General features: G+C 43.7%; 1 protein-coding gene across 1 annotated transcript in view; it reads left to right on the forward strand.

The window, feature by feature from the left end:
• mnd1 (meiotic nuclear divisions 1 homolog (S. cerevisiae)) overlaps positions 1 to 11685 on the forward strand; it is a 92632-nt gene extending 80947 nt beyond the window's left edge. Inside the window, exons 7-8 of the mRNA XM_059964794.1 lie at positions 11131 to 11175; positions 11289 to 11685. Coding sequence (XP_059820777.1) covers positions 11131 to 11175; positions 11289 to 11395 — 152 coding nt within the window. The 3' untranslated portion in view covers positions 11396 to 11685. The remainder of the gene's footprint in view (positions 1 to 11130; positions 11176 to 11288) is intronic.
• The last annotated feature ends 207 nt before the right edge of the window (positions 11686 to 11892 follow it).

Raw genomic sequence — 11892 nt, forward strand, 5'->3', positions numbered from 1 at the left:
GAGTACACAACGGACATCCGGCATGTCTCGGGAAAGGACAACGTCATGGCAGACACACACTCCAGACCAGCTATCCTGGCCCTGTCCCTGGGGTTGGACTATGCGGCACTGGCGGAGGCGCAGCAGGCAGATGACGAGATGCCCAGCTACAGGACCGCAGTCTCGGGTTTGCAGCTGCAAGACTTTCTCATAGGCCCAGGTGAGAGGACCCTCTTGTGTGACTTGGCTACCAGCCAACTTCACCCCATTGTCCCTGCAGCCTGGAGGCGGCGAGTTTTCGACTTCATACACAGTTTGGCACACCCATCTATCAGGACAACTGTCTGGCTGGTCTCCAGCAAGTTCGCGTGGCACGGACTTCACAAGCAGGTCAGTGAATGGGCCAGAATGTGCGTGCAGTGCCAAAAAGGCAAGGTGCAGCAGCACACTAAAGCCCTGCCGCAGCAGTTCGAACCCACCCACCGGAGGTTCGACCACATTCATGTGGATATCGTGGGCCCCCTACCAGTGTCCTTTGGAGTGCGGTACCGCCTAACTATGGTAGACTGGTTCACGAGGTGGCCAGAGGCGGTCCCGTTCACCGACTCATCTGCCGATTCCTGCACCCGAGCACTGATTGGGTAGCACGCTTCGGGGTACCGGCCCACATTACCTCCAACAGAGGCGCCCAGTTCACCTCCAGCCTGTTGGGAACGCAACTACACCACACAACTGCCTACCACCCACAGTCGAACGGACTAGTGGAACGCTTCCACCGTCACTTGAAGTTGGCTCTCATGGCCCGCCTGAGAGGACCTAACTGGGTGGACGAGCTTCCCTGGGTCCTGCTTGGAATTCGCACAACGCCCAAAGAGGATCTGCACATCTCGTCGGCTGAGTTGGTGTACGGCGTACCTCTGGCCGTCCCAGGTGAGTTCATACCAGCCCCAAAGGGGCAAGAGGAAGAACCCGCAGCAGTCCTGGACAGACTACGCGAGAGGCTTGGCAACCTGGCCCCCGTACCGACTTCACAGCACGGATGGACCCCGACCCATGTACCCAAAGACCTGCAGAACTGTAAGTTTGTGTTTGTGCGAAGGGGCAGACACGCGGCACCGCTACAGCGGCCGTACGTAGGGCCGTTCAGGGTGATCAACAACAACAGGTCCATGTATGTTCTGGACATCGGGGGGAAAGAGGAGGTTTTCACGGTGGACAGACTCAAACCAGCCCATGTGGACTTGGCGCAGACGGTCGAGGTTCAGGCACCACAGCACAGAGGCAGACCTCCCAAACAGAGGCTGATCCAGACTCTGGACATTGGGAGGATGTATCACTGGTTCTGGTGGGGGGGGGGGGGGGGTTATGCGGCGACCCACTTTCTGCGCAGGCGAACCGGTTCACAGATAGCCAGCACGTGGGGAGAGACTTTGGTAATGCACCTCTGACGTCATTTCCACCTGGAGAGGGCAGGCGCTAGGAATTAAATGCCAGCACCACAGAGTTTGAATAAACTAGTCTCGAAACGACTTACTGACTGCGTGTCGTTATTTCAGTGCTGTGTGTAGCACATCGCTACATGATAATGCATCTTGGTTAAAGGAACAATAAGGCAATATTGGGGAGAAGGTTCAAACATCAGAAGTGCAGAGGAACTTTGGTTTTCTCATGCAGGACTCCCAGAAAGTTAATTTACAGGTTGAGTCTGTGGTAAAGAGGGCAAATGCAGTGTTGGCATTTATTTCAAGGGGAATAGAATATAAAAGCAAGGAGATAATGCTGAGCCTTTATAACATACTAGTTAGGCCCCATATCTCAGGAAGGATGTTGTCATTGGAGAGTGTGCAGAGGAGGTTCATGAGGATTATTCCGGGAATGAAGGGGTTAACATATTAGGAGCATTTGGCAGCTTTGGGCCTATACTTGCTGGAATTTTGAAAAATGTGGTGGGATTTGGAACAAGAAGGCAGCGGGAGAGCACCTAAGGATTTCCAGCGGAAAGACATTTTGAGCTCTCGGGAGAGGAGAGAGGCCAGACTGAGCAGGCGCGTGACGTCAGCCAGTTGAGCATGAAAGGTTTAAAAAGAAGGCAGCCATATCCAACAGACAGTGTTGGGAGCGGGCAGTGGAGTGAAAGGCTTTGGTTCAACGGGCTTCAGTGGTAACGGGATGAGGTGAGGTAGTTGTTGTTTGCAAAAGGAGGTAGTATGTGTATGAGGCCAGTTTTCTGTGGTCGGTGTCAGATATGGGAGGTCCTGGAGTCTCCCGGCATCCCAGATGGCCACATCTGCAACCAGTGCATCGAGTTGCAACTCCTAAGGAGTTAGGAGTTAGGGAACTGGAGCTGCAGCTCAGTGACCTTCGTCTGATCAGGGAGAGTGAGGAGTTGATATAGAGGAGTTACAGACAGATGGTCACTCTGGGGCCACGAGGGACAGAGAAATGGGTCACAGGAGAGGTAAGGGGAAGAGTCAGGTACTAGAGAGTACTCCTGTGGCTGTACCCCTTGACAATAAGTACTCCTGTTTGAGTATGTTGCGGGGGACAGCCTACCTGGGACAAGCGGCAGTGGCCGTGCCTCTGGTACAGAGTCGGGCCCTGTGGCTCAGAAGGGTAGGGAAGGGAAGAGGAAGGCAGTAGTGATAGGGGACTCTATAGTCAGGGGTTCAGACAGGCGATTCTGTGGACGCAGGAAAGAAACTCAGATCAAACACGAGGAAATCTGCAGATGCTGGAAATTCAAACAACACACACAAAATGCTAGTGGAACACAGCAGGCCAGGCAGCATCTATAAGAAGAAGCACTGTCGACATTTTGGGCCGAGACCCTTTTGCCTCCCAGGTGCCAGGGTCTGGGATGTTTCTGATCGCGTCCAAGATATCCTGTGGTGGGAGGGAGAACAGCCACAGGTAGTGGTACATATTGGTACCAATGACAGAGGTAGGAAAAGGGAAGAGGTCCTGAAAGAAGACTACATGGAGTTCGGAAGGAAGTTGAAAAGCAAGACCTCAAAGGTAGTAATCTTGGGATTACTGCCTGTGCCACATGACAGTGAGAATAGGAATAGAATGAGGTGGAGGATAAATGTGTGGCTGAGGGTTTGGAGCAGAGGACAGGGATTCAGATTTCTGGATCATTGGGACCTCTTTTGGGGCAGGAGTGACCTGTACAAAAAGGATGGGTTGCACTTGAATCCCAGGGGGACCAATATCCTGGCGGGCAGGTTTGATAGAGCTGTTGGGGAGGATTTAAACTAGTTTTGCAGGGGGGTGGGAATCAGAATGTGAGTGCAGAGATTAAGGTAGAGGGACAAGGGCATGATGCTAAGAGTTCTGAGTTGATGAGGAAGGACAGGCAGGGGACGAAACATAATTGTAGCCAGTTAAAAGGGTTGAAATGTGTCTATTTCAATGCTAGGAGTATTAGGAACAAGGAGAATGAACTTAGGGCATGGATTAGTATGTGGAACTACGATGTTGTGGCAGTTACTGAAACTTGGTTGGAGGAAGGGTAGGATTGGATGAATCAGGTCCTCGGTTTCAGGTGTTTTAAAAGGAATAGGATGGGAGGTAGAAAAGGAGGGGAGTGGCATTGCTGGTCAGGGATAGTATCATGGCTATAGAAAGGGAGGACGCTGCAGAAGGAGTGTCCACGGAGTCAGTCTGGGTGGAAGTCAGAAATAGGAAGGGATCAATCACTGTGCTGGGAGTAGTATATAGGCCCCCAAATAGCCCTTGGGACACCGAGGAGCAGATAAGCAGGCAGATTTTAGATTGGTGCAGGAAATACAGGGTAGTAGTTATGGGTGATTTCAACTTCCCTCGTATTGACTGGCACCTCCTGAGTGCAAGGGGATAGATGGGGCCGAATTTGTCAGGTGTGTTCAAGAAGGATGCCTGACACAATATGTGGACCGGCCGACGAGAGGAGAGGCTACACTGGATCTAGTTCTGGGTAATGAACCTGGCCAGGGCTGGATATGATACACCCCAGGTTGTTGTGGGAATTGAGAGAAGAGATCATAGGAACATTAGCCATGATCTTTGAATCCTCTTTGGCTGCAGAGGACTGGAGAATGGCAAATGTAGTTCCCTTGTTTAAAAAAAGGTAGTAGGGAGAAACCTGGGAACTATAGACCGGTGAGTCTTACGACAGTGGTATGCAAACTAGTGGAAAGGATTCTTAAGGATAGGATTTATGAGCATTTGGAGAAGTACAGTCTACTCATGGATAGTCAACATGGCTTTGTGAAGGGAAGATCTTGCCTCACAAGCCTAATTGAGTTTTTTGAAGAAGTAACAAACATAATTGACAAGGGCAGGGCAGTGGATGTGGTCTACATGGACTTTAGCAAAGCATTTGACAAGGTCCCTCACGAGAGACTCAACCAGAAAGTCATGAGGCATAGCATAAGAGGAACCTTGGCTGTTTGGATAAAAAATTGGCTTAAAGGAAGAAAGCAGAGGGTAGTTGTGGAAGGAAAGTATTCTGCCTGGAGGTTGGTGACTAGTGGAGTGCCGCAGGGATCTGTCCTAGTTGTGGATGTAGCTGTAGGTTATCAAAGGTTATGAGAGGATATAGACAGGTTGCAGAGTTGGGTAGAAAAATGGCAGATGGAGTTCAATCCTGACAAGTGTGAGGTGATGCATTTTGGAAGGATAAACCAGAAGACTGAGTACAGGATTACTTAGAAACATAATTACTTAAGAGTGTGGATGAACAAAGGGACCTTGGGGTTCAAATCCATACATCCCTCAAGGTCACTGCACAGGTTGATAGAGTAGTTAAGAAGGCCTATGGGATGCTAGGCTTCATTAACAGGGAGATTGAGTTCAAGAGTAGAGAGGTCATGTTGTAACTCTACAAATCTCTGGTGAGACTGCACTAAGGGTATTGTGTTCAGTTCTGGTCACCTCATTATAGGAAGGATGTAGAAGCTATGGAGAGGGTGCAGAGGAGATTTACCAGGATGTTGTCTGGTTTGGAGAACAAGCTATATGAAGCAAGGTTAGCAGAGCTGGGACTTTTCTCTTTGGAGCGTAGAAGAATGAGAGGGAACTTGATAGAGATCTACAAGATTATGAGAGGCATAGATAGGGTGTATAGTCAGTACCTGTTTCCCAGGGCACCAATAACAAACACCAGAGGGCATATGTACAAAATTAGGGGAGAGAAGTTTAGGGGATTCATCAGGGGTAAGTTCTTTACACAGAGGGTTGTAAGTGCCTGGGATGGTGGTGGAGGCTAAAATATTAGGGGTATCTAAGAGCCTCTTGGACAGGCACATGGATGAAAGAAAAATGGAGAGTTATGGGGTAGTGTGGATTTAGTACTTTTTTTTAAGGATTTTATATATATATATCATCTCAGATTGATTCCTGGGATGGCAGGACTTTCATATGAAGAAAGATTGGATCGACTAGGCTTATACTCACTGGAATTTAGAAGACTGAGGGGGGATCTTATTGAAACGTATAAAATTCTAAAGGGATTGGACAGGCTAGATCCAGGAAGATTGTTTCTGATGTTGGGGAAGTCCAGAACGAGGGGTCACAGTTTAACAATAAAGGGGAAGCCTTTTAGGACCGAGATAAGGAAAAACTTCTTCACACAGAGAGTGGTGAATCTGTGGAATTCTCTACAACAGAAAACAGTTGAGGCCGGTTCATTGGCTATATTTAAGAGGAAGTTAGATATGGCCCTTGTGGCTAAAGGGATCGGGGGTTTGGAGAGAAAGCAGGTACAGGGTTCTGAGTTGGATGATCAGCCATGATCATACTGAATGGCGGTGCAGGCTAGAAGGGCCAAACAGCCTACTCCACCTATTTTCTATGTTTCTATGTGGGTTGGCACAACATGGAGGGCTGAAGGGCCTGTACTGTGCTGTAGTGTTCTATGGTTCTTTAGTGGGGGGGGGGGTGGTATTTCATTGACACTTAGCAAATGTTGAAAGGACTAGAAAGGGTGGATGTGGGGAGGATGTTTACTATGGGTGAAGGTATCCAGAACTAGAAGACATAGTCTCAAATTTGAGGGACGATCTTTTAGAATAGAATTAAGGAGGCATTTTTTCAGCCAGTGTAGTAGATCAGTGGAATGCTCTGCCAAGTGGAGGCCAAGTCTGTGCGTATATTTAAGGTGGAAGTTGATTCGTCAGGGCATTAAAGGATATGGTAAGAATCTATAAAATATTCTCCTTATTGTATGCCTGCTTGCCAAGTTTTGATGAAACAGGCCCCTCGACACACATAGCCTATGCCAGAATGGTATTCTGCCTTGTCCCAGCTACCTACATCTGGACCCCATAACTTTCGCATACATGTACTTATCGAAACTTCTCTTAAATGTTGGAAAAACTCACACCCACTACTGTCAGCTTGTTCCACACTCGCACCACACTCTAAATGAAGAGATTTTCCCTTGGGTTACTTAAGTCTTTCACCCTTAACCTATGACATCAAGCTTTAGGCAAAAGCCCACTTGCTTTTACTTCATCTCTCCCCCTAATAAATTTGATTATCTTGATTAAGTTTCCCCTCTTTCTCCTACATACTAGATAATAAAGTCAATCTTTATTATCTAGTGCGACCTATTCAACCTTTCCTATAACTCAGATCCGCAAATCACTGCAAGATCCTTGTAAATTTTCTCTGTCCTCTTTTCAATCTTATGGATAGCTTTCCTGTAGGCAGGCAACCAGTACTGCACACGATACTCAAATTTTGGCCTCACCAACATTTTGTACAACTTAAACGTAACTTCCCAACTCCTGTAGTCACAACTTTGATTTGTGAAACCCAGTATGACAAATGTGCTCTCTATGACCTCATCTAGCTGTGATGCCACTTCCAAGGAAGTATGGATCTGTATTCCCCATTCCCTGTGTTATACACACTTCTCAGTGCGCTACCATTCACTGTACGTCTTGCTCTAGTTTGTCCTCCCAAAATGCAACACCTCACATAAAATTCCATCTGCCATTTTTCAGCATATTTTTCCAAATGGTTCTGATCCTGTTACCATCTTTGAGAGCCTTCTTCACTGTCCAATACGCCATCAATCTTGGTGTCTTCCATAAATTTGCTGAACCAGTTTACCACATTACTAAATTATTAATATAGGTGACAAACAACAATAGACGCAGCACTGATCCCTCTAGCACTACCAAACCGCAAGGATATTGGTCCCTATCCAGCTAAGTTGAAAACTGTTCCACTTGTACATGTCCACTTTCCCTGGAAAAGAGCCCACTGATCCAAAAATGTGAAACCAACCATCCTACTTACATTCACATAACACGTGTGAAACCCCCTCCGGTTTCCTTGGCTACATAAGTCAAGGCAAAACAGTCTCCGGTCCCGCCATATCATGAGACTGAAATGGCTCTGGCATCCCAAACCCTGGTTTGTGTGGATGTTGTGTAATTTGCTCCCCTGTTACAAATTAGTGCTAAGACCTGCCTGCTGTGGACTCTACTAAGTAATCCCCTCCTCCCTCAATAGTGTCCAGAATAATACACTTGTTACTGGGGTGAATGGTCACGAGGATACCCTGCACTAACTGTCAATTCCCTTTCCCTCTCCTGACAGTCACCATTGTTCTGCACCTTAGTTGTAACTACCTCCCTGTATCTCCTGTCAATCAACCCCTCCATTTTCCGAATGATCCAAGGGTTATCCAACTCCATTAACTATTACCCTTCAAATAGTATGACGTAAGACCAGTATTAGGCCACTTGCCCCATCAAATGTGCTGCGTCATTCCATCATGGTTGATTTATTCCTCTCAACCCCATTCTCCTGCCTTCTCCCCATAATCTTTGATGCCTTGACTGGTTAAATATACTCAATAACTTGGTCTGCACAGCCATCCGTAGCAGTGTATTTTACAGATTCACTACCCCCTGACAAAAGAAACTCCTTCTCATCTCTGTTCTAAATGGATGTTCCTCTATTATGTGCCCTCTGGTCTTAGACTCATCCATATCCTCTCTTCTTCACATTCACTCTAGGACTTTCAATATTCAGTAGGTTTCAATGAGATTTTTTCTCATTCTTCTAAACTCCAGTGAGTACAGGCCCAGAGCCAGCAACCATGTTAACCCTTTCATTTAGAGTCTTGCTCATGGTCCTACCCTGGGCCCTTTCCAATGCTAGCACATCTTTTCTAATGGGACCAAAACTGCTCTCAATACTCTGCTATGTGACTAATTGCTTATAAAGCCACAACATCACATCCTTACTCTCATATTCTAGTCCTTTCAAAATTGCATATAATGTTGCATATGTTTTCTTTACCACTGGCTCAACCTTCGTTACTCTTCAGGGAATCTCGCAAAAGGACTCTCAAGTCTCTTTGCAATTCTAATTTTTAAATTTTCTCCCCATTTACTCCTTCTACCAAAGTGCATGACCATACATGTCACTACACTATATTCCATCTGCCACTACTTTACTCATTATCGCAATCTGTCCCAGTCCTTTGACACAGTGTTAACTTGGTTTCAGTTATCAGGTCTTCTTCCATTTCTTCGATTCTATTTATTTCTTCTCTTGCTGCCGTTTTTGCAGTTTCAACTGCAAATGTATTTCCATGGCTTTTCATTGTGGTCATTTTAGAGTGACCTTTACATTTAATATTGCACTTCTGGTGTAGTCACATGACTTTCAAGGGTTGTTGAAATAGTTCACCATTTTTGATTGGAGTTCTCAAGGCAATAAGAAATCCTCTGTCTCCATAAATTTCCAAAGTCATGAACAACTCTGGAAGCATATTGCGAATCCTTGTGTGTATGTGCATGTGTGTGTATGTATGTATGAGAACAGAGTTCTTGACTACTTTGCAAACTGCCTTTTCACTCATTCCTTTAATGCAGCAATCAGTTTTTTGCTGATTTATTCTTTTCTCATACTGTTCTTTTAGTATGTCATGCATTTTTTCTTTTTCATCCAATTGATATTCTAAATCAGTGCATTTGCATTTTAAAGTATGTATCTGGACTTGCAAATCAATACACTCGCACCTTTGCAGCTGTGTTGTTTGCGTCCGAATTGTTTTTAAGTTCCCAACCACATCTTTTGCAACTTATTGCTTCAACATCATCTATAAGTCCAGCGCTAGACTTAACCTTAATAGCACATTCCTTTCATATTTCTTTACCAATAATATCAAGTTTATATACATTACTTAAGATTTCAGTTAACTTTTCCCTCAGCTGGGAATTCAAGAGTCTCACCGGACTGTTTCAAAGCTTTGGCTATTGTATTAGTTTCAATCTTAAGGAATACTCTTGACTTTTAGAGGTCAGAAATCTTGTGACTATAATATCAGATCACAACCAAGCAAGCATCCGTCCGATATCTTTAAACTTTTGCATACCCCATTCAGACTATAATATCAGACTCTGGGTTTTCGATAATAAATACTGGCCCCATGTTGATTGTACAATTACAAAGAATCTACCACAAGTAAAATGCAGACTCCACTCACTCTTAATTCCCTTTAAGCAATGTACCGAAGATATTTATTCTCAGACAATTAAGGAACATAGGAATGTCTTGCCTCCCAACTGCATGATTTAAAACTTCCTACTTTAGTCTATCTTTTTCTTCAAGTAATCATCCCATTTTTGGCTACCAAATTGTTGGATCTTTGTTTATTTTCTAAACCTTGGAGTTCTTCCAGGAGTCAGGAATGATGAGCAGTCTTGGTTCGAAGATTTCAGTTTATTTTAAAGTACAAACAACCATACAAATACTAATAAAACTAAATAAAGAGCTAAGAATGATAATAAGAGTTAGATGAACAGCAGACAAAAAAAAAGATGGAGCCTCTGAAAAATCCATCACTGTTATAGATAAGAAATTCATTAGATAGGAATAAACTAGTTGGTATGCTACATAAACAATAGCATCATATGGATAATGTGCTAATATTTGGTCAATCAAAAATGAGAAAGGTGATGAACCATTAGTTTAGCTGTTATTACCGCTTTTTGCCAGTGAGTGGGGATGAACCACCACATAGTGTAAAAAAATACATGAGTTTGTTAAAAAGTACAAATCTTATAAAAAGTATTATTTTAAAAAATCAGCAGTTACTGACAATGTATAATGTGGGGAAAAAAGTTGGCACAATACATATCCCTGCAGAACAGCGCTAGACACCAGTAGCTAACCAGAATAGGTCCCCTTTATTCCGACTCTTTGCCTCCTGCCAGTCAGCCAATTCTCTGTCTTTGCTAGTATTTTTTCCTGTTATCTTGTTAAACAACCTCGTGTGTGACACCTTGTCAAATGCCTTCTAAAAATCTAAGTAAACAACATCCACTGACCATTTTGTGTGTTATTTCCTCAAAGAATTCCAACGGATTTGTAAGGGGAAATTTCCCCTTAATGAAACAATGCTGATGTAAGCCTCGAGTCCTGACAAAGGGTCTTGACCCGAAACGTCGACAGTGCTTCTTCCTATAGATGCTGCCTGGCCTGCTGTGTTCCACCAGCTTTTTGTGTGTGTTGTCTGATGTAAGCCTACCTTATTGTGCACTTCCAGGTACCCCAAAACCTCATCTAATAATAGACTCCAACATTTTCCCAAATACAGAGTAACTGGCTTATAATTTACATTCTTCTGCCTCCCTTCTTAAAGAGTGAGTGACATTTGTGATTTTTCCAAGCCTCTGGAACCATTCCAGAATTTAGTGATTTTTCAAAGATCATTACTAATGTTCCCACCATCTCTTCAGCTACTTCTTTCAGAACACCAGGGTGTAGTCCAGCTGGTCCAGATAACTTGTCTGACTTCAGACCTTTAAGCTTCCCAAGCGTGAACTCTTTAGTAATAGCAACAACACTCACTTCTGCCTCCTGATAACCTCTTGAATTTCTGACACACTGCTAATGTCTTCCATAGTGGACTGATGCAAAATACTTATTAAGTTCATTCGTCATTTCTACCTCTCAAGCATCATTTTCCAGCTATCCAATATATACTCTGGCCTTTCTTTTACTCTTCATATATCTGGAAAAAAAACTTCAGGTATCCTGTTTGATATTATTGGCACTCCACTTTGATATTGTTCCCAAGTTAGAATTAACTTGTATAGTCGAAGTTTTGTAATCATTCAGAATGATTTTCCCTCATTTTTATAGGGCAATTGAACAAAATTGCAAAGGTTGCCGCCAATAGATGGACAGGTATGTCACAAAACATCTGTATTGCATCGAAAGATGTTTATTATCTTTTTACTAATATCTTATTTGAAAATTAACTAATCTTTAATGATACTTGTATTTTTTTACTCTTTTAGATAATATCTTTACCATAAAATCTTGGGCTAAGAAAAAATTCGGATTTCAACAGAATCAAATTGATAAGACTTTTGGAATTCCAGAAGATTTTGACTATGTTGACTGATGAATTCAAGTTGCTCCCATCAATTTGTTCCTGGATCGAGTTTGTATCAACTGTTGTGGTAATAATAAAACTGCTCAATATTATCATAAGAGGTTGTGGACTTCTAGGCTTTGGAGACAATTAGCCCAGAGCCATGTTCCAAATGCTAAAGATCAACTTTTTAACATTACTAGATTTTATTTTCCTTTTGTGGATGCCTTGTTATAAATGGTACATTCAAGGCAGCTTATTAACAATTGTAAAATCTCTTTCATGTAAATTAGAGAATGATTAAAAAAAATGTAACAACATTCATTAAGCCTCCTGATAAACTTTCTCTAGAGGCTAGAGACTTGATTGATATATATAAAATTATGAGGTTAGAGTATTTTTCCTAAGGCAGGAATAGTAAATACTCCAGGGCATACTCCAGAGTTTTAATGTGAGAGGGGGAAAGTTCAAAGGAGATTTATGAGGCCACAAACAATAATCCGAGCAACACACACAAAATGCTGGAG

The sequence above is a fragment of the Hypanus sabinus genome, chromosome 3 (genome assembly GCF_030144855.1).
Source record: "Hypanus sabinus isolate sHypSab1 chromosome 3, sHypSab1.hap1, whole genome shotgun sequence".
Lineage (NCBI taxonomy): Eukaryota > Metazoa > Chordata > Chondrichthyes > Myliobatiformes > Dasyatidae > Hypanus > Hypanus sabinus.